The sequence below is a fragment of the Tursiops truncatus genome, chromosome 14 (assembly GCF_011762595.2).
Source record: "Tursiops truncatus isolate mTurTru1 chromosome 14, mTurTru1.mat.Y, whole genome shotgun sequence".
Lineage (NCBI taxonomy): Eukaryota > Metazoa > Chordata > Mammalia > Artiodactyla > Delphinidae > Tursiops > Tursiops truncatus.
This window is the reverse complement of record NC_047047.1, coordinates 7,396,096-7,422,939: the sequence shown is the minus strand read 5'-3', so window position 1 is coordinate 7,422,939 and position 26,844 is coordinate 7,396,096. Positions and strand designations below refer to the sequence as shown.

The window sequence follows — 26,844 nt, the reverse complement described above, 5'->3', positions numbered from 1 at the left end:
CCTCATCTGTGAAATGGGACCATACCTCTTTGCAGGGCTGCTGAGAACTAAATGAAGCTAGGCTGGCACAGGACCTGGCCAGGAAAAGGCTAATAAACAGTGACCGTTTTGGGCCTCATGAGGCCCCGGAGCCTCTGCTGCAGCGGGAATGTCGCCAGCACCATGCAAAAGGATTTCCAGTTTGGGTTCCCGCAAGCGACAGGAAGCACCCTTCCCACCAAAGGTCTGCTCATCCCCAGCACTCGGGGAGCCCTGATCCTATACATACGGCACAGAGGGCACGGGTGAAAGCACCATCCCAGGGCTCCCTCTCTCCTGAGCCCAGAGCCCTGGGGGCACAGCAGACATCCCAGGGGGACCAGCACAGGTGGCCTGGGGGTCTTGACATAGCGCCAGCACCCCGGCGCAGGGGCCACAGGCCGATGTCGCCTCCACTGAGCATCTCACCCGGGATGCTTATCTGTGTGATGGGACCACACATCAGACCACAGGGCCCCCAATCTGCAAGGGATCCTTCTGTCTCTACTTCAAGTCCTGAATCACAGAAGAGACAGCCCAGCGGTGGGCTCCCTTAGGAAGCCAAGTGAGCGCCCTTCCCTCTGTGCCCCTGGCCCTCGTGGAGACTGGCAGAGCCAGCAACCTGAATCCACCCTGAGTCCAGGAGGCCTGGAGCAGAGGCACTCACGCCTGCCTCACCCACCCCAGGCCCTGCAGACCCAGTGTCAGGACAAAGGAGCAGTTAGTGCTGCGGCCAAGGGCACCTGGCCACCCTCGGGCAGCTGAGGGACCAGCTTTCCTGAACCCGCCAAATGCCCACCTTGGGCCACACCATGTTCAGAATTCCCTGATTATAAATCCCTTTTGTTTACCCCCCTATTTTTTAAAAATCCCATCTAGGAAAAAAATAAAGGAGTCCTCGGGCTTCACTGTGTCAAACAATTCCACCTGCGGGAAGAGGCCACAGCTCTGCAGGCACACAGACGAGAGATAAGTTTAAACCACTGCGAACACTTAAATCAAGGGACAGGTTTTTTTTTTTCTAAAGCAACGATATACCATGATGAAAAACATTTGCATTCTCATTAACTCCGAATGCTGAGAATGAACTAAGGCTTCTTAACATGCCTCACCCTGTAATTGTTCTGCAAGTGGATCTTAGCAGTAAGTTTTATTTCTGATAGGTCACTGAGTTAGGAAAAAAAACCATTCTTCCGGCATTATCCCTAGGCGCACACACACAGGCGTGCGGTCCTGAGATTAGAAATGCTGCTGCAACCATCAGTCCTGCTCTCCCGGCCCTCTGTCCAGGAGGCGCTGCCTTGTCTGATCTCTGGCGCCCGGAACGACATCTGCAAAACAGAGTCCCCGGAGCCACCCTCATCCCACTGCCAACGATACCCTGAGCTCCTGGTAGCTTCGCGGTGGAGCCGAAGCCTCAAACCCAGTGAGGACGCGTAAAACGATCCCCGAGAGAGTTATACAAAGTGAGGGGCCACCGAGAAGGCAGGTACCAAATGCGAAAGAGGATGAACTGACGTACCCACTCCTTCACACGCACCCGCCGGAGATCATTTTAGCCCTGTCCTCACTTAGGTCCCCCCTCATTCATGCTTTTCTTGAGAACAGTCCACGGGAAGCCACCCCCTGCGTGATTACAGTATTACAGTCGCCATACACTGCTCTCTGTCCCACTCACTCCCCGTGGACATTTGTTCAACACACAAGGCCTCTTGGCAGGAGCCTTCCCGGAGAGCATTTTTTTTTATTATTACTAGTTCCCCGACCAGGGATGGAACCTGTGCCCCCTGCAGCGGAAGCGTGGAGTCTTAACCGCCGGACCACCAGGGAAGTCCCCCGGATAGCACCTGACTTGGAGTTCTAGCCCAAGACCTGGGTCCTTGCCCCAGACGTGCCACCTACCATGGGAATAACCTTGGGAAACCCACAAGATCGTTTTCTGCCTGCCTCTTCATCTGGGAAGGTGGAGAAGGCATTTTTCTGGTCCATTTTGAGGATACAGTGGGATACGGCACGTGGATGCCCAGTCTTTCATCTGCTGTGTTTACTGACACAAATTTCAATCAGAGCAGAAAAAGGCCACTTTTATTTCTCCCCACTGCCCCTCTCCCACAGCTCAAGGTGGCATATGTGACAAGAGTGGGGCCCCAGTGGACTTGCTCACATCCACAGGCCCCTCCAGGCCTCTCCTCTTTGCAGCTGAAGCCAACCCACATTCCAGAGCCCTCGGGAGGGTCTGTGGGACCCTCACTCCACCCCAGGATCAGCAGGGCCCTTCCTGTGCCTTTTTACACAATGAAAACATCTGAGGCCTGACTGATGTCGGGCTGGCCCTGGTCTCTCTTCCCACAGATCCTGCCTCCAAAAGACCTCGAAAATCTGGAGAATTCTTTTCCTCCACCTGCTGCCTCACGTGCACAGAACCGAAATAGCAGAACACGTATCCTCGTGAAGATCAGACCCCAGGGGCAGCCTCGTCCACAAATGACCACGCGACAACTCTTGTTAGAGGGCCTGATTCCCATCATGGGACACAGTGGTAAGGAACGCGGGATTGAAATCCAGACTCCTGGCTTCAGTCTGTCTGCACGGCCGTAGGCAGGTAAGTGAATCTATCTCCCCATGCTATCCACTATACCACCGGGCCCTGTGTCATCCGGTGTGGCAATGCCCAGGAAAGCACCCTGCAAATGAGGGGTTGCCATGCAAACAAGAGGTGCCCTACCGATGCACCCTGTCCTGCTTCAGGACTCCGCACGACATCACAATTTTGAATGGAAATGTTGCTTTCACAGTAAAATTACACAGGTTCTCAAATAAGATCAAGGTGAACTCAAGGGCCTACCGTACCAACCACTGTCATTTCAGTATGGCGGCCCCCCAGGCCTTGTCCTTGTCAGCACTACATTTTGTTCTCAATCATTCACAAAACAAATATTTACTGACTGCCGCTAAGTTCCAGGCACTGTGGTAGGCGTTGCAGATTCAGGCGTGAACAACCACAAAAGACTGCGTCCTTGTTCTCGTGTTCTAAGGGGGAGAGAGACAATAAACAAACAGGTATCCAATATGCCGGTGGAGGTGAGGGCTTTAAAACCCAAAGCGCAGTAAAGGAAGTGCTATTTTATATCAGGTGATGAGAAGGCCTTCTCCGAGAAGCTGACAGTTGAGCGGAGACCTGAAGGAAGTGAGGGGGTGAGCCATGGGGATGTGGAGGGGAAGAGTCTGCAGGCACCGGTGCAGGGGCGGGGGGGAGCAAACTCAAAGCAGAGGGATCAAGGGGAGATCAAGAGATCAGAGCCATGCTGGGTGCTGGGTGGGGAGTAGGGGACACAGCAAGGAGGGCCTTGTAGCACATGGACAAGACTTTGAATTTTATTCTGAGGGAAGTAAAAAGCCATCGGCAGGTTCCAACCAGAGGGCTGGCACAATATGACATACATTTAAGTTTCATTTTCCAATTAATGTTGCTAGTATACACAAATATTAATTTTTGCACCTTCACCATGTATCCTATGACTTTGCTAAATTCACGTATTAGTTCTAGTAGCATTTGCATAGATTACTGAGAATTACGCCTTCTGCAAACAAAGATAATTTCACTTCTTCCTTTCCATCCAACCTTCTTGCCTTTTATTTCTTCTTGCTGCCCTTTTGCACTGACTGGACTTCCAGGGCTGGGCTGCACAGTGTTGTAAGCAGGCTCCCTTGGCTTCTTCCTGATCAAGGGGCAAACATTCCATGCTTCACAGTTTAAAATGACTTTAGCTGTGGGTTTCTGGAAGCTGTCCTTTAAGAGACTGTGGAATTTTCCTTTTATTCTGAGTTTGCTGAGAGTTTTTAATGATAAATAGGCTGTGAGACTTGTCAAAAGCTTTTTTTTCTGCATCTAATAAACAGGTAATATTTCTTTTTTATTCAGGTAATGTGGTGAATTACACTCGAGTTTCACATGTTAAACCAACCTTGTGTTCCTGGGATAAACCCCATTTGGTCACGAGGTGTTATTCTTTTTAAATATTGCTGTATTCAATGTGCTAGTGTTTTGTTATATTTTGTGTCCCTATGCTCATGAGAAATACTGATCTGTAACTTCTTTTCCTTTTTCTAAATCATGGTTATGCTGGTCTCATAAATTTGGGAAGTGTTTCCTCTTTCCTCTTCCTCTATGAAAGAATTTGTATAAGACTAGTGCTATCTCGTCCTTAAGTGTTTTCTAAAATTCACCACTGTAGCAATTTGGTCTGGAGTTTTCTTTGCGGGCAAGTTTTAAATTACAAATTTTATTCTTTTAAAAACTAAAATTCAGGGCTATTCAGATTGTCACTTTCTTCTTGTGTTAATTTTGATAATTTGGGTCTTCCAAGGAATTTATGTCCATTTCATCTAATTTTTTTCTGAACTTATTGACATGAAGTAGTTCTTAATACTCCATTACTAACCTCTTAATGTCTGTAAGATGTATAGTAATAGGCCCTCTTTCATTCCTGATATTGGCAATTTGGTTCCCTCTTGTTTTTCTTGAATATTCTTCTTAGGAGTTTATCAATTTCACTCATCTTTTATAGAACCAACTTTTGTTTTTACTGGTTTTTCTCTATTCCTTGTCTGTATTCTTTCATTTACCCTCCTCTTCTTTTTTGTGATACTTTTTACTGTTACATGTATTAGAAACTCCTCAGTAAAACTGCTATTATTTTTGCTTTAAACCATCAATTGTCTTTTTTTTTTTAACATCTTATTGGAGTATAATTGCTTTACAATGTTGTGTTAGTTTCTGCCGTATAACAAAGTGAATCAGCAATACATATACATATAACCCCATATCCCCTCCCCCTCTTGCGTCTCCCTCCCACCCTCCCTATCCCACCCCTCTAGGTGGGCACTGAGCTGATCTCCCTGTACTATGCAGCTGCTTCCCACTAGCTATCTATTTTACATTTGGTAGTGTATATATGTCCATGCCACTCTCTCACTTCTTCCCAGCTTACCCTTCCCCCTCTCCATGTCCTCAAGTCCATTCTCTATGTCTGTGTCTTTATTCCTGTCCTGCCCCTAGGTTCTGCAGAACCATTTTTTTTCTTAGATTCCATATATATGTGTCAGCATATGGTATTTGTTTGTTTTTCTCTTTCTGACTTACTTCACTCTATATGACAGACTCTAGGTCCATCCACCTCATTACAAATAACTCAATTTCATTTCTTTTTTTTTTTTTTTTTTTTTTTGCGGTACGCGGGCCTCTCACTGTTGTGGCCTCTCCTGTTGCAGAGCACAGGCTCCGGACGTGCAGGCTCAGCGGCCATGGCTCACGGGCCCAGCCGCTCTGCGGCATGTGGGGTCTTCCCGGACCGGGGCACGAACCCGTGTCCCCTGCATCGGCAGGCGGACTCTCAACCACTGCGCCACCAGGGAAGCCCAATTTCATTTCTTGTTATGGCTGAGTAATATTCCACTGTATATATGTGTACATCTTCTTTATCCATTCATCTGTTGATGGACACTTAGGTTGCTTCCATGTCCTGGCTATTGTAAACTGAGCTTCAGTGAACACTGTGGTACATGACTCTTTTTGAATTATGGTTTTCTCAGGGTATATGCCCAGTAGTGGGACTGCTAGGTCACATGGTAGTTCTATTTTTAGTTTTTTAAGGAACCTCCATACTGTTCTCCATAGTGGCTGTATCAATTTACACTCCCACCAACAGTGCAAGACGGTTCCCTTTTCTCCACACCCTCTCCAGCATTTATTGTTTGTAGATTTTTTGATGATGGCCATTCTGAAGGGTATGTGGTGATACCTCATTGTAGTTTTGATTTGCATTTCTCTAATAATTAGATGTTGAGCATCCTTTCATGCGTTTGTTGGCAATCTGTATATCTTCTCTGGAGAAATGTCTATTTAGGTCTTCTGCCCATTTTGGGATTGGGTTGTTTGTTTTTTTGATATTGAGCTCCATGAGCTGCTTGTAAATTTTGGAGATTAATCCTTTGTCAGTTGCTTCATTGGCAAATATTTTCTCCCATTCTGAGCATTGTCTTTTCATCTTGTTTATGGTTTCCTTTGCTATGCAAAAGCGTCGAAGTTTCATTAGGTCCCATTTGTTTATTTTTGTTTTTATTTCCATTTGTCTAGGAGGTGGGTCAAAAAGGATCTTTCTGTGATTTATGTCATAGAGTAAACCATCAATTGTCTTTTAAAGAAATTTTAAACTGGGAAAACAAATTCTTTTATATTTACCACATAGTTCCCATTTCTGGCACTTTTCATTCCTTTATATGCATCTATATTCCATCTGGTGGCATTTCCCTCCAGGCTGAAGACTTTCCTTTAATGACTTCTGCACTGTAAGTCTGCAGGGAACAATTTCTCTCAACTCTTGTCAATCTGAAAATGTCTTTGTTTCACATTTATTTTTGAAAGATATTTTTCCAGAACTTTAAAGATGGCATTCCAGGTCTTCTAGTTTGCATTGCTTTCGGTAAGAAGTCAACTATATCCTTGTTTGTGTCACCCTATATGTAACACAGTTGACCCCTGAACAACGTGGGGGTTCATCTGTGTATAACTTAGAGTCAGCCTTCCATAGCCATGGCTCCTCTGTTTCCACGGATTCAACCAGCCACGGGCCACATACGTAGTAGTTACTATTTAAAAATATCAGTGTATAAATGGACACACACAGTTCAAGCTCACATTGTTTAAGGGTCAACTGTGTATCTCTTTTCTTCCGGCTGCTTTTCATCTTTTGTTTTCAGCAATCTAATTCCGGTGAGCCTAGGTGGGGTTTTCTCTGGGTTTACCCTGCTAGGGTTACTTGAAATTCTGACATCTGTATGTTGAGATTTTTTTCATCAAATTTGAGGAAATTTCCTCAAATGTTTTTCTGGCCCAATCTTTCTCCTTCTAGAACTCCAATTACACAGACGTTCGACTACTTGATATTATCTCTCACATGACATTGAGGCTCTGGTCATTTTTTTTCAATGTTTTTTTTTTACTCTGTGCTCCAGCTTGAATGGTTTCTATTGACCTTTACGTTCATCGATATTTTCTTCTATAGTGCCCAAACTGCTGTTGAATCATCTAGTGAATTTTTCATTTCAGATACTGTATTTTTCAGTTGTAGAATTTCTGTTTGGTTGTTTCTTAAATTTCTATTTCTCTACTGAAATTCCCATCTGCTTGCTCATTATGTTTCTATGGGGGTGTATCTAGTGACCTTTTTCTCTTTGTTCCTGGTCACACTGTTTACGTGTCTAGTGATGTTTTTATTGTATGCTGGACATTGTAGATAACACTTCGTTTAAATAGTGTTGAGTTTGATTCTGGCAGACAGTTAGTTGACTGGCATATCATCCTGACCCTGATGAGGCTTGTTTTTAGGTCTTGTTATTGTGGGTTTAGCGTGGTCCTTACTCCAGATTAAAGAAACCCTATTCCTAAGGTGTGGCCTTTCTGTGGCCTCAGTTGTTCAGTAAGAGCTCCTCACTCTGGCAGGTTAGAGCTCTGTCTCTCAGCACTGTGTCACCTCCAGAATCTCTGTTTTAGCTCACTACTTGCTCCTTAGTAGTTGTTCTTTTCTGAGCCTCAAGGAGCCCTGTCCTGTGTAAACACAACTTAGTATTATGCAAGACTAGGCGACCACTTTGAAGATTTCAGAAGCTTCGTCTCCAGTACACTGTGCCCCACAAATTCCGGATGCCTCAGCGCCCCCAAATTCTGACCTCTGTTTCCTCTGCCCATCTCTCTGTTGGTCTCTGCTCCCCTGTGTCTTGGTTTTTTTGTTTTGTTTTTTTGCGGTACACGGGCCTCTCACTGCTGTGACCTCTCCCATTATGGAGCACAGGCTCCGGACACGCAGGCTCAGCGGCCATGGCTCACGGGCCCAGCCGCTCTGCGGCATGTGGGATCTTCCCAGACCGGGTCACGAACCCGTGTCCCCTGCATCGGCAGGTGGACTCTCAACCACTGCGGCACCAGGGAAGCCCTGTGTGTTGGTTTTGAAGGCACTCCCCCACAGAAAGCCAGGATGGATGTGGGACGTGCCTCACACGCTTCCATTTGGATCACAGACCACTGAACATTGTTCCATTCCTGAAAACAGTTGCTTCATATATTTTGCCCTGTATCAAAATTGTTGGAAAAAGAGGAAATCCAGCAATTACTATCCCACTGTGGCTGGGGTTGGAAGTCTGATTATATTCTGACTCTGGCTGCTGTATGGAAGAAACTGCAAAATGAACTACCTACCCTAAGACCACATAAAAAAAGATTGATGATGGAGCTTTTCTTGGAGCAGAAAACGCGAATGCTTTGACACCTGTTAAACACCTGTGCAAATCCGGCAAGGCATCACGAGTAAAATGTACTTTCAGATAAACCCATGGGAACATGAGGCCGGTTCTCATCTCTGACACCAAGTAGAGACCTGCAGTTTGGAAGGCTGGAATAAAAGGACCTCCTTCCATAGTTCTTCTGGTTGAGCTCAGCCACAGCCAGAGCAGGAGCTGGCAGTGCTCCTTTCCCATTCGAAGCTGTAACCAGTGGACTGACGGGCCATCTCATCTGGGAAACCAGCCACAAGGGCAGAGGAACCCAAGTGTGTGACCTGGGGAGCTCTGAGGTCGCCCTCAAGCATTGGGTCTCATTTAGACACTTCCAAATCTTCAGCTGTGGGGCAGCAAACGGGTCACACGCTGTTACTCTCGCAAATGCAGGACCAAGTCAACCCTCCAACAACACTTATTTTCTTAGCAAATGCCCGCCCCTCACTACAAATGGGGATCTGGATCAGGGGAAGCACCCAGCTATACGACGCCACGGTTTCTCCCATCCACAGCCTGTGGACGGCTTGTCACGCTAACAGCTTGTCAGGGAACAGGAAGATGTTATCAGCCCAAAGAAAAACCCGAACTCAAACTCACCCTATCGCTGTGAATGTCTACCAGGCAGATAAATACGTGAAAGAGCCTCCCCTTCCTTCCCTGGGACAAGCTGCCATTTGCCCCGGACGACAGACCGAGGCTTGGGTGTCAGGCGGCTCACAGATCCAAGGACCTTCCCTCCAGCCCCTCCACACCCCGGCACCGCTGCAGGAGAGCAGCAACGTCCAGAATCCACTTGAGAAGCGGCCTGAACATCACAATTTCCACTGCAAGTCCATGTGTGCGGAAGTGAATGGCACTTACACCTCACCTGTCTTCTCTCAGCCTGGACTGAGTCTCTATTTGCAGAACCAGCCAGAAGAATCCTAAAGGTTCAGAGGTCTACACAGAGGAAGCTCACTGCCCCAAACTTCCCTAACCCTATCTTTAAAAGTATAATGCAGATGCTAATAGCAGGGGCTGTACAAAGACGTCCTGATTTTAAGCCTCACACAGTGAATCAGCATTTCAGAAACTCTGCTCCCTCAGAGACCCTGTGAGAACTCTCCGGCAAAGTTTCATAAGAGATTGGAGGAGGGCTGTCAGGCAATTTCTGTGTAAGGTTTCTGCGCACGCCACGAAATTCATATTTTCCAGAGCCCTAGACGGCGGTAGCAAATGCTTACATTTCCCGTACAATATTCCCATTAGGTTCCCTGGGCTTCTCAGGGGGGGCTTTCTTGTTCATGAGGTTATTTTCTTTATTTGGTTCAATTGTCTGCTGATTTACATGTAGCAGCTGTGTGATGTAAGAGCTACCGCTCATAAGAAGAGGTGGGCAGGTATGGAAGAATTCCTATTAAATGTCTGAGAAAGCAGTCATGATTCTTAGATACAGGATCCCAGAGGAGGTTCAGAATGTTTCCATGCAATTTGGACCCAGGCAACTGTCATCAAACCACTGTTCAGGAAATCTGCGGATGCAAAGGAAATGAGCTGTCAGGCTGCGTGACACGAGCAAACAGCAGCCGTGCACGAGGAAGCCGCCTCCCTCCCGCTTATTCCTGCTCTGACCTGCAAAGGCCCACTGCAATCTGATGCCAGGCTGAGCCGGTTTCCCCCGGGGGAGCATGGACCTGGCACCGAACGCTCCACCTGCTAGGGCACCCCCAGCCACCTGGCCAGCTGCTCGTTTCCCTGCTTCCCTTTTGGTCAGAGGAATCCTGTTCCCGGGCCACCTGCAAACCCACAGAGCCTGTCCCCAGGTCCAAAGCCCATCAGCGGGCATGATGAAGGGGCAGCGATATGGCTGAGGGACAACGACAGTAAAATGAACGGGTATCAGGGCTCTGGCGGCTTTCAAAAGGGGTAACTGAATCCTGAAGGAGGAAATGCCTGCATTCCGTGCAGGTTCTCAACCCTCCGGGCTTAATAAAACACCCTTCAGCAATAAGCCCGTCTTGTCATCGTGTCCTTTCTCCCCAGCATCGCACGGGGGGCAGGGGGGAATGCTGTTCCCTGCCCACCGGCCTGGCACCACCTCCCACTGCGGCTCCAGCCCCTCCTGCAGCTGCTCCACCTGCTGGAGCAGATTTCAGAGACCTCTTGCCAACAGGCTGTGGGTCAGGACCACCCTCAGGCAGGACACACCGCACACCTTTTGCGAACAGCGCAGGGCAGCATTTTCTCTGAGGATGCATTCTGAGTAGTTCTTTGCTTCCCAAACCACTGCTCCGAGGACGCCCCAGAAGCAGAGTCAGCTCTGGCTCACATGACAACCGTTCTCCCCAAACAAGGAGCAGCCTGGAAGCCACACGGGTCAGGGTTAAGGTGTGCTTCCCTCCCACACCCACCCCCCGCCAGAGTGTGGGCTTAGAGGCCATCGGGCCTGGGCCCGTTTACAGGGGGACCCCAGCAGGGGTCTGTCCCCAGTGCACACGTTTGATTTTCTGCAAAGTGCAGCTGATAACTGCGCCTACGCCCAGGATCAACAGGAAGATTAAATCAGGTGAGACAGGTCAACTGCTCGGCTCCAGGGTGCATGCAATTACCTCTCGGACAAAAGGGGTGTTCAGGACTCAGGTTCCAGTGAGCTTGCTGGACACAAAGAACCAGAAAAATCTAAGAAACCGTTTATTTTTCAAGAAAGGTTGAGAAGTTGTCTTCAACCCCCTATGGCTGCCAGGAAGTGGAGGATACAGCAGTGTACGTCTAACCCCTCGGGCCTGAGGCAGGCCGGGGTCACAGTAGCTGTGGTCGCACAGAGCAGCTATGGGACGAATATCACACCGATGTTGCTGGCCAGGCATTATAAACCTGGATTGGGATTAAAAAAAAAAAAAATCTTCCCCAAATAATTTTTCCAACATTTAGCCTACTGCAAACTACTTCGCTCTTCTCGGCTACCGGTTCTGGAAAATACAGAAGTTGTCCAAACTCTGGAACTATTCGTGCTCCAAGACCCCCAGGTCGGGGCTTGCCGAGGGGGCCTTTACACCCAGAGCTCTGGGTGGGGCCGGGGCGGGGTAGGGGGGGCTTGTCCCCAGGCCAGGCACCTGGGCCGGGTGCCTATCTGAGAGGCGGGAGACCCACAGTGCCTGTGCTTCTGCTTCCTACACAGGCACGTCCCTAATGCTCAAAGGGGCATGTGAATTCTGGCCCTGCCCACCTCGCAGTTAATGGTGGGCCCAAATAAGACTGCTGGGTGCAAGCTGTGCCTTGAAAAAAAAAAACAGACGGTTCTATAGATGGGGAGGTTTCTCCAGACTATGGGACACTTGCACAGATGCCCCCCGCAGCCCCAGGTGCCGGCCCACAAGCACTGACTCAGGGTCCTGGGCCTCCGTGGGCAGAGCACGAGGTCAGGCACTGATGGACGAAGCTGACAGGATGCAGTCCCTGCTCTCAGACTCCCACAGATGACCATCCGCCCCCTTAGTGTGCGAGGTCCAGGTGTGTTCAACGTCATGAGGATGCCCAGATCGATGCCAGGGCCAGAAGGGGAGGCACCTGCAGGAACGGGAGCCGCCGAGCCTCTGCGGGACAGGGTGCCGGTGGCCCGCTGTGGCCTCCTGAATCCAAGCGCTGGGGCCCAAGGCAAGGCCGGCACTCCCAGGCAGAAATTACCTGCTGAGCCTCAAAGCTGGGCCACCCTGAAAACCTGTGGATGCTTTGTTTTCTTCCCCAAACCGTCAGTTCACATGATTAAACCCACAGAAACCCCAAGCACACCGATTGCTCTGCTCGCATGCGTCTCACATGGCAACAGGAAAACCGCAGAGGTGACAGTGGAGAAATGTTCTTTCGAGAACAATACTGACACACGTGTGCTTAACTGTTTTACTGTCCCAGCTGGCTGACTCATGCGGTGGTGTCACACGTGCCAGGCCCCTCCCCGCCCCTTGTTTGGCCCTAACTGGCGACGGGAGTGTTTCCTCTGGTGACAGCCACCAGCGTCCTGGACGACACACCTGTGCCCGGGATTGGGGAGAGCGGGAAAGGGGCAAGGGAGACCACAGCGTTTTGCAATTGATTGAAATAGCCATGCTAACTGCTCATTCCTTCGAACAAAAAGGCAGTCTGCAAAGAGTAAAAGAACAACAAATGGAGGAGGGGGCCGTGCTGTCAGGCGGTGGGCGGGGTGGGTACAACGTGGCCCAGGTATGCTGCAGGCAGGTAAAGGCTCTGGGCTGGAGGTCAACAGCGAGCATGGCGATGCCCACTCCTGTCTGCCACCTGCTCCTCAGGGGCGACCTGGCCGTGCCCGTCTGACCCCCGCTCTGTCTCAGGCGCTGGGCTCACACCAGCTGTGCTTGCACAGATCTGCTGCTCCAACCCACTGCTCGTCTGCAACGGGGCGTGTGCCAGGCATAGACAGGCTTGTCCCCGCTCCAGGCCCGTGATGGCTCCTGAGAGCGATGCCCCCGCCCCCCCGCGGCGGCTGGGGGCCGCCTGCCTCCCGCCCCCGACTGGCACGGCTGCCCCCTCCCCTCGGCAGCCCTGCTGAAGCAACTGAGCTAATTCTGGGCTCCCTGCCACCCGCACAAGCCCACGCGCACATGTTCTGACTCATTTCTGAGGCGCCTAGAAGCAGGGGCCAGGAGACAGGCCACAAGGCGCCCACGAGCACCCCATCAGCTCAGGGCCAGGGGTCCTCGGCCTGGCGGGGAGGCCTCTCATCACTTCCACAAATCACACTGGTGGACACGAGCCCCGATTTTGAACTCCACGGATGGATGTCTTGATACGTCCAGCCATATGCTCGTGGTACACAACCATGGAGTTAAAATCTGGAGTTAAAAATTAAACCTGTCTTACTGTTTACCATCGAGACCCGTTTGGAGTGTGGAAAATTCTCACACTATTGCCAACGTTCTCAAACCTTAAAGACGAGAGATCAGAAAAGAAGGGAGAATTTACATCTAAAAGCTCAGCTCAACCTAATTCCAAAACCATCTCCTGAACACCTATTTTGCGTTATTCTTCCACGTCCCCAGGACCTCAGGCAGAGTGTCCACCATCAGGAAATCTCAGAGTCGGCTGTTTCCGCCCTACCTGTAGCGGGGGTACGACACAGCGCGGAGGGGAAGCAACACGGAACAGTTACTTCTGCGCAGGAGGCGAGGGAGGGGGAAGAGCGACCTGTGGGCAGCCCACGGGCAGTGAGGACACAGGCCTGCAGCCTCTGGGGAGGTTTGGGGAACAGGGAGTTTCAAGGCTGGAACCTGTGGGCAGTGAGGGGAGGGGCAGGTATCAGACATGCTTAGATGCAAGGAATGCTGGTCAGATGTGGGGGGCCCCTTAGTCACTAAGGACCACACCTCCCATCAGAGGGCAGGTCTGGGCATCCAGGAGTCACGGAGAGCACGCTCTGCAGCAGCAAAAACACAAACATCGTATAGTAACGCATGTATGTGGAAGCCAGAAAAATGGTACAGGTGAACCTAGTTCCAGGGCAGGAATAGAGACGTAGACATAGGGAATGGAAGTGCGGACACAGCGGGGGGAAGGGGAGGGTGGGATGAATTGGGAGATTAGATTTGACATGAATACACTACCATGTGTAAAATAGCTAGCTAGTGGGAACCTGCTGCATAGCACAGGAACTCCGCTCGGTGCTCTGTGATGACCTAGATGGGTGGGATGGGGGGGCGGGGTGGGAGGGAGGTCCAAGAGAGAGGGGATATATATATATATATATATATACATAGAGCTGATTCACTTCATTGTACAGCAGAAACACAACATTGTAAAGCAATTATACGCCAATAAAATAAATAAATAAAAATAAATAAAACGAAATCTGTCTGACTCTTAGAAAAGAAAAGAAAAAAAGAAGGACCTTAACCAATGTATGTGGTCGGGCAAGTTACTTACACACTCTGAGCCTCACGAGAATCAGAATAAACATAACAAACCCTACTGCAGGGCTGTTTTCAGGATTAAATACGCTGTGGGAGGAGGCAAGAACCAACAGGGGGCCCTGCAGTCCTGGAATTCTTCCAACGGATCTTCCACTTGGGAAGTCATTCTCCTCCTCCACCTCCTCCGGCACCGCACAGCAACCCCGCCAGTGCCAACAGCAGCCCGGACATTTACTCAAGGCGGCCTCGGAACCTCCACCTCAGGCAGGAAGCGTCCGAGAGCCAGGTTTCCAGCGGGACGGCGCCCCTCTCTGTGCTGGGCATCACACCCACGCGCACGTGGACGCCACCAGTGAAAACGCGCAGAAAAGGCGCACACAGGGAGGGGGGTCCCAAGAAACCAGCAGGGTCCTGCCCACCCCTGATGCTAAGGACGGGCAGCCCCACCGGCACACACCCCCACCCCCGGCCTGTCCCCAGGCGCTTCACGGACTCCAGCCCTGACGCAGCTCCTCCGCCACCGCTGCGGGACCACAGCAACTGAAAAGGTCCGGGGCCGAGCCCGCAGGCGCTTCCAGAAAACGGCGGGGCTGCTCCGGGCTCACCCCTCCCACGTCGGGTTACAGAGGCTGGGTGCGGTCTCCACCCCACGGTAGCTCTCCGATTACACGGGCCGGACGTGGTCCAGGCAGACCTGCTGTTGGTTACCGTCCGCTTCCAAGGAGATTTTTTTAAAAACAGGAGTCGCGGGGTGGAGGTGGAGCCCTGTCTTGACCCCTCCTCCGCCTCCCGCCTCCCGGGGATCGGGTTCCGGAGCTCACCAGTTCAGGGCCCTGGAACCACAGGCCCCTCATCAACTCTGCTCAAGCTGGAGGGTCCGCGGGGGAGGCGGGCTGCCCTGGGTGCACGCGCCCGGCAGTCAGCACTCCTGCGGGGGGCGGGGGGGACACAGCCACTTGCCCTTCCTCCTGGTTCCGTTCTTGACAGTCTCGTCCCTGTAATTTAGACCCCTGAGAGAGAAGGAAGGATGAATCTTAGCCCAAGGCTGCTCCCAGGGCCGGTCCGGCGCAGTGTCCGGCAGTCATCAGGTTTATTGAATTTGTTACAATACTGCTTCTGTTTTACATGTTGGTTTTTTGGCTGCAAGGCATGTGGGATCTTAGTTCCTCAACCAGGATCAAACCCACACCCCCTGCATTGGAAGGCGAAGTCTTAACCATTGGACCGCTAGGGAAGTCCCAGAGGTCAAGCTCTTTCGACACAGTTCTCTCCAACTCTATGACCGAGAGGAAGCACACAGGCAAATCTTCCTAATGTCTACTAACCAGCTCTCCGTCTCCTTGGAACCCAAATTAAAACACTGACCGAATACAGTGCAAGTGTTCAAAGGCGCGGCCGAGCCTTTTGTTTGGTGAATGACAGCAGGTGTCCCTTCTGGGCTCACCCAGGGCACTGGCCTGGAAAACTGCCCCAAACTTCCAGAGGGGGCCGGACGGCAGGAGCCCAAACTCCCACGACATCATCTAATGTTAGGATACACCTAGAAAAATGGGGATTCTAATTATAACAGTAATTCAATGGATTGTAAGAACACTGTGCTGTACCCATACGAGGGGATACTACTCAGCAATAACAAAGAATAAACCACTGACGCAACTACATGGATGAATCACAAAATAATTACAGGCTGAACGAGGCCAGACAAGAGAGGATCTACTGCGTGATTCCTTTTATATAAAATTCTTGGGAATGTAAATTGAGTAACAGTGACAGAGAGTGGACCAGTGAGAAGGGAGGTGGATGGAGGGAAGAGATTAGAAAGGGCATGAGGCATTTCTGGGGGTGATGGATATGTTCACTGTCTCGACTGTGGTATTGGTTTCACGGATACATAAATATGTCCAAACTTATCAAATTGTGCACTTTAAATGTGTTCAGAAGATTATACGTCACTTACATCTCAATAAAGCTGTTTAAAAAAAGTCATCGATGCTGATTATAAGAAAAAATACAGAAAAATATTAAATCTCCCATAATTTTATCAGAGCTGACCCAAAACAATGTTTTCTTTCAATCTTCTCCCTATACACACACACAAATAACATATAAACTTGTTTTGTTTTTGTTTTTTTTGGTTGGGGGGACGCGGACTTCTCACCGTTGTGGCCTCTCCCATTGCGGAGCACAGGCTCCGGACATGCAGGCTCAGCGGCCATGGCTCACGGGCCCAGCCGCTCCGTGGCATGTGGGATCTTCCCGGACCGGGGCACGAACCCATGTCCCCTGCATCGGCAGGCGGACTCTCAACCACTGCGCCACCAGGGAAGCCCTAAACTTGTTTTTATATAGACTACAATCCCTCTTTTAAAAGTTTTTATATTCTGATTTTTAAAAAACTGTATATACTGAGTTTTTGTTTAGTTTTGAACTCCACCCTTCAGGCACACTGAGAACAGGAGTGGGGGACAAGCAGCTCGGGGGCGGGGGGAGGGTGTGCAACCAGAAGGGGGTTCAGTCCCGGAAGCAAAGCCTCTGGAGGGGCCAGGTGGACCCCAGACCCCAGGGCAGAAAGCCGGTCCACTACTCTGAGAGCCTGCCCAGTGTCAGCACCCCTTCCTTTGGTTCAAACTTTCCTGTTCTCCAAATCACACCTAAATGACAGTGCCTTGCACCCAGTATCTGCTCTGAAAAAAGTGAAGACCGGCCTATTCTCCCAACACATCTCCCATCTTCACTTTGGCCCCCCAGCTCTTTCCCACGGGTCCCCGGCTCCCCCTCCAGCCCCGGCCCACCATCCCTCCCGCCTACTTCATTTAGCCCTAGATCACGAAGTGCCCTTGTGACTAAGCATCCTTCGGAAATGTTCCTAAGGGTTCAACCACACTTGGCGTATGAATGACTCACTCCCTATTATTGGGTGTTTAAATTGCTTCCAAGTTCTCATCTTTGTAACTTATGTTGTGATGAACATCCTTGCATAGAAATCTTTTCACTGCAGATTTAATTGTGTCCTTGGGAAAATTTCCTAGAAGTGGAATCCCCAGGATGAAGGGGTGAATTCTTTTAAGGGTTTTGGGACATACTGCCAAACTGCTTGACAGAAAGCTTGTATCTTCCACACGGCTCCACTTGCACCAAGTACCATCATTCACGAAAACAAACACAAACGATACACACCCCAAATTTTGCTAATTTGATGGCAAAAAATAGTATCTAATTTTAATATGCACCTATTTTATTACTTTACGACCGACTTTCTCAGATTTACTGCCATTTATTTCTCCTTATGTGAATGAATTCACATCGTTCAGCCACTTTCCTATTGGCAAGTTCATTCACAAAAAGAGTTCTTCATATCCGTTATCAGAGTTGTTTATGTAAGAGTATTTTTCTATACGTGTTGCAGGAGTTTTTCTTTCTCAGTTTATCAACTGACTTTTTATTTTGTTTTGGGGTTTTTTCCTTTTAGCACACTAAAGTTTTGATTCCCCCTGGTGAGACACAACCATTTTGACTTGTGGCTTCTGCCTCTGGTATCACATGTAGAAAGATGTTCCTCATCCCATCATTTCTTAAATTCTCAACTGAAGTAAATTTAATGACTTCATTTTTACATTTAAAATTGCAATCCACATGGAATACATTTTGGGGTTTGACATGAGTGAGAAACCTGATGGTTTTCCTAGTGGTTAAATATTAACTAAATCGATTAACTTTTATTTCCCAGACTTTCTAGTCTGCTCCATGGATATGCTTTCAATTACCAGCCCCAAATCAAAATGTTTAAAGTATTATAAGTTTATAATATGTTTTAATATCTGATAGGTTATCCACCAAGATCCTAGCTGGGAGTTGCATTAACTCCATCTTCATGCAGGTTCTGTACATTTCCCATCAGCACCCTTCCCGGGAATCCATCTTCGATTCTGTCATTGGTGGAAAAGCTTCCCCATCGCATTTCCCGACTATCTTAGGGGCAGACAGGCGAATTGTGAACACTTCCGCATGTAGGCGCTGTCTCTGCAATGTCCCCCAGCCAAGCACAGCTGGTTCCAAAGCCTTCACTGAGTGAGTGGTCGCCCCTGCAGGCCCCCAGGGCTGTGGCCACTAAGGGGCGCCCGCGCTTTCCTCCTCGGTCTCGCGGCAGCCTCCTCTTTTAAACCCCTCCGCCCTCGACAGCCCTCTACACAGCCCATGCCCTGTCCCATCAGATACAGCCTGTCCCACACACACCAGACCCTTCTCCCAACTGGAGGTGTCGCTCCCTGTAGCAACGACCTTCACTCCTCTAGATCCATCCACTGCTATGTCTACCGCACCTCAAAAGTGCTTCCGGGACTGAACCCCCTTCTGGTTGCACACCCTCCCCCCGCCCCCGAGCTGCTTGTCCCCGGCTCCTGTTCTCAGTGTGCCTGAAGGGTGGAGTTCAAAACTAAACAAAAACTCAGTATATACAGTTTTTTAAAAATCAGTGTAGTGCGTATTTGAAAGGTGCTAAGAGAGTAGATCTTAAAAGTTCTCATTACAAAAAATTGTGTAAATGTGTACGGTAGCGGATGTTAACCAGAGTTATTGTGATCATTTTGCATTATATACAAATATTGAATCATTATGTTGTACACTTGAAACTAATGTCAATTATAGCTCAATAAAAAATAAAATAAAATAGCAAAAATAAGTAAAATAAAATGTTAGGAATTTTTTAAAACTCCCCACTGGGTTTGCACCTTGTGGAGGATCCCTTACTTATCCAGTTTACTTTCTGATAAGCTATTCACACGTCTGTGCCCTGTCAGCTGATGCTGGGAAGGCCCGGCCCACAGTCAGCTGTCCTGCCCCAATCCCAGTGCCGTGCACTCGGCTGCAGCAAGTGTGTGCTGATAAATTGGGTGAAGGAAGCTGGAAATGTGCACCCTGGGTATGGAGAAGCCAAAAGGAAGAATGATTCCAGGAAGACCGGGAGGCCCGAGGGGCTGAGGACAAAGGAGCGTTTGTGCCTCTTCAGAGCAGATGGGGTGCAGGCCAGCCCAGCCCTGCACACCTGGAATCTTCCCCAACAACTGTTTGGGCTCCTCCCTCCTGCAGGAAGGTGGGAGCCCGGGTCCTGGAAATCAGATCTGCCCAACCGTGGCCCAGACACGCTCAGGTGAAGGCCAAGGCCCTCAACCCTGGCCACGCAGCAGATTCACCCGCAAAAGCTTGTTAAACACAAAGTACGGTCCCACCCAGACCTCCTGAGTCAGCAGGGTAGGTGAGGCGACGGCAGCCTCAAGCAGGCTGATATCAGGCCAAGGTAACAGCCCAGGCAATCACCCTCCGCCTCCTTGGCCTCCCTTGAATGACAAGGTGGACCAACAAAGGAGAAGAAAATAACGCTTGACAATGCCTGGAGGCCAGGTCTTACAATTGCATTGGTATAAAGATGAATATATTATTGTATACTAAAACATTTTCTTGAACCTAAAGTTCATGTTTTCCTTCTGATTTTAGAAGAAATTAAGACATTTCTGTGGGCCCCTAAAGCTATTACGGACGCTCAGCACTGTGCGTCCTGTGTCCACTGGGCCGGTGGGCCCTGCCCCACCGTGAGCCCCACAGGGTTCCCTGGACCCTCCCCACGGAAACTGGCGCAAGCTCGGCCAGTGCCTCTAGGACCCAGGCCCCAGGCACCCCACCCCAGAGGATCTGCTGCCCTCACCCGTCACATTCATTGCACTTATGCTTATATTTCAGTGCTGTTTAGACTGTGGGCTCCATGGACCTTGATAATGTGTACTGAAGGCACACTGAAAAGAACAAACAGCAGGGAACTTTTACCAGTGGGACTACTGGATGAAACGATAGGTTTGTTTGAGGACTTTTGCCTGATTTTCTTGGCTCCGTGTTTCATATTCAAATTAGCTTGACATGCAGCTCTCTCTCGCAGGTGAATAAGAAGCCACGGTGGCCTGTGAGACCAGGCTGCTGAGGGAACAACGTGCCTGCTAGAGTCCTGGATCCTTCTGTTAGGATCCAGGTATAAAAGTGGGGTCCTGGTGCCTCATGGTCCCTAAGTGGTTACGACATCCTGTGTACTTCTAATGCTAAAGCTCTCCTGGGCTGTGACACTTCAGACCCTTTGGAAGTTAGTGCAGTGGCTGACGCTTGGGGATTGCTTTTTAAAAATCAATCCTGGGGATTCCTGGCAGTCCAGTGGTAAGGACTTGGCGCTTTCACTGCCAGGGTCCAGGTTCGATCCCTTGTCAGGGAACTAAGATGCCATAAGCCAGCGGTCTCCAACCTTTTTGGCACCAGGGACTGGTTTCGTGGAAAACAATTTTTCCACAGATGGGGGGTGGGGGAGGATGGTTCAGGTGGTAATGCAAGAGATGGGGAGCGATGGGGAGCGGCAGATGAAGTTTCGCTCACCTGCCACTCACCTCCTGCTGTGCGTCCCGGTTCCCAACAGGCCTCAGACTGGTACCGGGGGTTGGGGACCCCTCCCATAAGCCATGTGGCATGACCAATAAATAAATAAATTAGTTAATTAATTAATTCTGAAATCCTGAAATAGAGAAAACTAAGCAGTAATTAATACTTGGAATTTTGGTATTATTCAGCCTATTACATCTCTTAAATTTGTCTTCATGTTTGGTTACCTCTTTTAGACCATTTTTTCTTAATTCATATGTTTTCTTTTAATTAAGGTATGTTTGTCCTAAAAAGAAAACATTTGGGAGTAGAAAACTACACTTTGTCTCATAGCTGGAGTGAAGCTTCATCCACTGCAGAAGCACCCCCTGGTGGAACCTACTGAAATTGCAAGCAAAGTACCCAGGAGGAAAAAGCAAACTGCAAAAGGGCATATCCACTTTTTTGAAAGGCTACAAATATGAAATCTCCAAACACAGATCCTTAGTTCTTTACCTGTGAATCCCTGATAAAGAAGCATTATATAGAAATGGTATCAATATTATGTCACATACATATGCAGGTTATTATTTTTACTTTACTTTTTTTATACATCTTTATTAGAGTATAATTGCTTTACAATGGTGTGTTAGTTTCTGCTTTATAACAAAGTGAATCAGCTGTACATATACATATATCCCCACATCTCCTCCCTCTTGCGTCTCCCTCCCACCCTCCCTATCCCACCCCTCTAGGTGGTCACAAAGCACCGAGCGGATCTCCCTGTGTAGGTTATTATTTTTAAATAAGTGTAGATGTGATTAATAAAATATGTCATCTAGATGAGCCTCAAAATTCATACTGTCTTTTTGTTTATATACTGATATATTAAAAATATAACTGCTGTCATGTGGAAGGTTTCCCTAACTGTCCAATGTTACAAAGGGACACTCCTACTCAGAAAGACCAGGAACTCTGGCTTTAGGGGAGAACTGACAGCCTTTAAGAAACCAAACACCATGGCAGACCATCCTGGATGTTGTGTCTTGAATTCAGATGGGAATTCCACTTTGATTGACAGTGAAGAGCTTAAACTGCAACTTCACACAAAAGACTACACATCCATGAGAAGAGCAAAGAACTGTTGTAATGTCATGTTGATATTACAGCGGAAGTGTTTATTTGGGAATTGGGGAGAAACAAGAACAGAGGATGTTTGGGAAGTATCTGCTCCCTTGGCTAATCCTGCCGGCACATGGTGAACCGTTCACTTGGGATTGCCCCGTGGAGCCCGAGAGACTCAGGATGCAGCCACCCTGGTGTGCCAGCCAACCACTGACCTGGTGACAAGGCAGGATCCCAGCACCGGTCGCTCCGGACCCCCTCCCCCACCCCCAGGGGCTTCAGGTGACCGCCTCCCTCTCTGCCCACCTAGGTGTCCCCGGATGGGGACAGGCACACACGCCACTTTCACCTCCTGAGCTTTCGTTTCCTCACCTCCAAACAGGGATAATTGTTTGTACTCTTTAAGGTTGCTGCCAGAACCAGTGGGATCATGTATTCCTTAAGCACCCAACAGTGCCTCGAACACAGCCCATGTTCAGCCCACCGGGGCTCCAACCCGTCCCCCTCACTCGACACTACACTTCTTATTCTCTCAGATGGCACGTTACAGGCAACAGTACCCCAGTTGGTCCACACAACGACCCTCAGAGGTAGGGGCTCGTCCCATCCCATTTTCCAGATGGGAAACAGAGGCGCTGAGAGGCCACGTGGCTGGAGAATGCGAGAGTCAGGCTCTGCACCCAGAGCTCCCAGTCACGAGGCCTCGTTCAATTTTAACTAGGAATGTTCTAACATTAAAAAAGAGAGAGAGGTAAGTAAGGCTTAATTATAATAACACGTCCTTTTTAACTCACTCTTGTCCACTGGCTACAGCATACCTGCCACTTCCACACAAACGACTGCCTTTGCTTCTCCCAACAACCCTGGAGGAAAGTGAGCCCAAGGCCCACTGGGTCAGCCCAGCCCCCAGCCCGTGCCCTCAGCTGTCTCCCCACCTGCCACCTCCCCTCCTCTGCTTTCCTGCAGAAGCTGCTGCAGGCGGCGGATGCAGGAGGGAAGAGGAGGGTCCCCAGAGACTCCCGCCCCGCGTGGGTGTCATGGAAGCAGCTCTGGGGGGAAGTGGCCTGGAACAAGGAGCCCCTCCCGTGCCCCAGGCCTCGTGCACACCCTGGGGAGTAACTTGCCAAGTTCACTCCCACTAAGAGAAACCCTGGGCCAGTTATAAGGACACTTCCAGGCCATTTCCACATTAACAGTTCAAGAGGTTGACAAGGAAGAGTTCAACAGGCGACAAGGAAAGGACACTGGGTTCAATTCCCTGCTCCACCGTGGACTGGCTGTCTAGGTAAGTCTCATAACCGCTCTGTGCCTCAGTTTGCTCCTCCAGAAAATGGGAATAAAAATGGGGGTGGGGGTAAAGCAGTCCTGGCAGCACCTGGCGTGTTACCTAAGGAACAAACAGTCTGTTTTCAAGGCGAAATCATCTCCTGAGAGACGAGGGGGTGGAAGTGGGTCCACAGCTCTGTTGCTCACTAGCTGAGGGGCCCTGGCCAAGTTACTTGGCTTCTCTGGGCCTCAGTCTCCTTATCTGTAAAATGCACAGGGTGATCGTAAGGACAAAATGAGATGCTGAAGATGAAAGACCCAAAATGATGCGTGGCCTCGACATCACCTGCTCTCTGCGCTGGAAAGAGACTCATCTAATCTGGAAAGGGACTCATCTAATCGCACACACACTCACAGCTTAGTAACTATTTGAAAGCACAAGATTCGGGGAGGGGGAGGTTATGCAATAGGCAGCCTGGATTATCCAATGTATCTATGCCACATGCACAAAATTCAGAATCTCATTGTACGTGCTTAGAAAAACGGAAAGAAACACCTGTTGCTGGTAAAATAATTATTTCAGTTTACTTCATCATATACAATCAATGTACAACCCCCTAAAATTAAAGAAAGGCAAATGTCTGTTACATATAAACCACAGAAAGGTGTTGTGGAACCCTAAGGCACATCACTTGGGATACAGCAAATCACGATTACTTTCTCTCTTTTAAAAGACATGGGTTCCTTTGATGCGCCTCGCTGAAAGCATGACCTGCTGGACCCTCCAAGGACTAGTCCCAAGGGCTGTGTCGGCCCACCTGGAGATGGAGGGGGCCGAGCCCCCTTCTCACCCCTACCACCCCCCTCAGAGCTTCGAGCTGGGGAGCACTGGCTTGTTTTAAACAGTCCATCTCTAAAGGGGGAGCACACACCATGAGGGCCAGAGAACCTGTTGAGGGTCAGGAGAGCGTGCACCCCCAGGCTGGGGTTGCCCCCCTGCTGTCACCCAAACACCCCCCCACCACCACGGCTCTGGGTTGCTAAGGACACGGTCTTTTCTGGAATCCTTCCTCGGCAATGCTTTCCTGGAACAACTGAAAATACAGAAACCACGCAGAGGGGGAGCTTGGAGCTATACAAACACCTGAATTCACACTAATTACACATAAAGGCCGTTGGAAGAGGCAGGGAGAAATACGGTTCATAAACTACCTGCTGGTCAATTATGGGTCATGAAAAAAAATCGGCTATTAACTTAGCATAAGCTAACTCCTGCTTCCTACCCACGCCTGACAGCTCAGGGCTGCTCAGTGTGAAGGGGCAACAGAACCCAGGGTCCCCCAGAGAGAAAAGAGCCAGCCCACAGCTTCCCACAGGCAGGCCTCAGGGGGCCTAATTTTCAAATACGTGGTCTGTATAGAAGGCAAGTCTGCAGGTGCTATTCGTGTGTGGCTTCACCTTGAGATAGATACTGATATATAGAGACAGATATATAGTGTTTCTTTTTTTACCTTTTTGAAGCTCAGGCTGGAGAGGCTGCCAATCTGGTTTCTAAGACTGAGCAGGAAGGGGGCTGGGGTCATGTCAAAAGGGGTCTGAAGAGAAGGGGACTGAAATGAAAACCTTATCGGGGAAACGACCTTGACCTTCTCTGGAGAGGACAAATGATTGATTCTGCAAGGCAGGGACCAGGCCCACAGAACCCATGGCTAAACTCTGTGAACTTCACCCGTCTGCATCAAATAGAACACAAAAAGTACAAAATATTTTTTTAAGAAGAAAGAGAGAAGGGCTGAGATACAGTTCAGCCCACCTGCAGGCTTGCTCACTGCCTGCTAGAAGCTAGAAAAGCAAGACCACACTTCCCGGCCTCCATCCAGGCCACGCTCCCCACGAGGTGGAGTTTCCTGTGCCTCTTTGCTGACAGGCACCACCACGGAGGCATCAGATTCTCCCATGGGTGGTGATGGGGGTCCCAGGGGATCCACTGGCCACAGCTCCGCGACGATCGCCGAGCAGCAGGTGGGACCCTCCACGCGGTGGGTCTGGGGTGGGAGGCAGCTCCCGGCGGGACAGCTCTGCAGTGCTGCTCTGGGGGTCACCCCTGCGGGTCTGGCCCAGGGCTGAGCTTTCAATGATTCTGTTATCCCTGAATTTCCTGCATTAAATCCTCTTCTCCTTAAACTAACCAGAGCAAATCCTGAATAGCACAGATGCTGACGATGCCGTCGACCAAGATCCATGAAATCTCGTGGGGAAAAAAAACTTTAGTGTGGGAAAAAAAAAAAACAGACTCTGGGCAGGACACCTCAAAGGAGGAGGCTTGTACATAGACAGGAAATCTACTTATGAGACAGGACGTCAAAGGAAGCGACCAGACAACGTACAAAAGAGCACTGACAACGGCCTTCACTGTCGTGCTGCTAAACGGTGACAGGCTGAAAATGACCTAAGGAAACGTCCATCCGACAGAGGGCTTGGTGAGTAAGCGGGGGCCACCCTGACCATGGAATCCCTCGCAGCCATGACAGCTGGTGCTAAGGAAGCGTATCCGACCATGTGGAAAAGAGCTACTCATTTTGAAAAGGCAGCCCAGAAAACAGTGTAGGCATTACCTCTTTGTATTAATATATACTTTTGTGCATACACGTATGTATGCGTATTCGGAGCAGCAGGGACAAAGTTTGGAAGGATACGCCCCCAAATGTTACCGAGCTGCCTCGTGTTCTGCCCCCTGGCTTGCTGGATGGGAGAGTCTGTCTGTTATGCAGCACCTGGCCTCGGGCCACCCGAGGGGGGCAGCCTGCCAGGACGGAGCCAAACTACAAGTCTGGTCGGGGCCCCAGGCGGCTGGACGACCCGTCCCACGCCGGGTTCACCACCTTCCAGGCCCTCCCCGCTTGCTGGCCTGGCCGAGTCCTGTCTGCAATGGTCCCTCTGCCACCTAGAGACCCCGGGATACCCATGGAACGCTCCCAGCGACTTCAGCTCTAGAACGTGGTACCGGATAAGCCTTGCTTACCAGAACCCCTCGACGCACAGACCCGTCTTCGCTCGCGAAGGCCACACAGCAGCAAGATGATACCAGCTAAGCCTCGGAAAGCAGGTGGCGCACATCTGCAAGATGTTTTGTGTTCGTACACTAAGAGCCCATTCACACCCCGAAAGGACACTGGAAATGCTAATACATCATGATTTAAAGATCTGATTTCCAATGGACCATGCAGCTGACACCTAGCAAATATACAGGGCCGAGTCTATCCCCATGGAAATGACCCCAGGGCACGGAGGATGAACCACCAGGTGGAGTGGCGTGGCCGCCTGGTTCAGATGTCGACCCCCTAGCAAACGCCACCCTCCTGCTCCTCACTTCCATCAGCAGAGTTAGCACTGCAGCTGCTAAGTCAGGAATCTTCCACGCAGACGGACCCATAAGAAAGCTCCTGCTACCACTCCTTGCGGAGGAGGTCAGGGAGAAAGGATGAATAATTAACAGGCAAGCTGATGGAACCTCGGGATTAGGAGTTAGGTATCAAACCCAGGTTAGAATAGCTGGTGCCAGTGCAGACGCTGCTTCGGAGCAGCTCCCTGCATTTCCCACGTGGGCTGCAGAGCCGTGAGGAGAACTCAAGGGACCCAGGTCAGAGCCTTCATGGGCACCGCACCTGCCCCTGCACCCACAAGGTGCTGAGGCTGTGCCTGCCCCAGAGCTGCAAGCAGACCAAGAGTGAAGAGCTGACAGCAGCTTGCACAGGCTCGCAGCAGCGCCTACAGAAAGGACAGCAAAGGGGATGGATGACTAAGTGGAGATAAA

The 26,844-nt window shown here is 49.9% G+C and overlaps 1 protein-coding gene across 4 annotated transcripts in view; it reads right to left on the bottom strand.

Annotated features, from left to right (window-relative positions):
- CRACDL (CRACD like) overlaps positions 1-26,844 on the bottom strand; it is a 121,913-nt gene that overhangs the window by 89,451 nt on the left and 5,618 nt on the right. Inside the window, exons 2-3 of one of the 4 annotated variants that reach the window (XM_073791064.1) lie at positions 15,071-15,259; positions 9,573-9,860 (exon numbers count right to left, since the gene is read on the bottom strand). The exons of 1 other annotated variant lie outside the window; for it this stretch is intronic. In XM_073791064.1, the coding sequence (XP_073647165.1) occupies positions 9,573-9,712 (140 nt within the window). In that variant the 5' untranslated portion in view covers positions 9,713-9,860; positions 15,071-15,259. The remainder of the gene's footprint in view (positions 1-9,572; positions 9,861-15,070; positions 15,260-26,844) is intronic. 2 more of the 4 variants (XM_073791063.1, XM_033838476.1) reach the window with 2 other exon arrangements.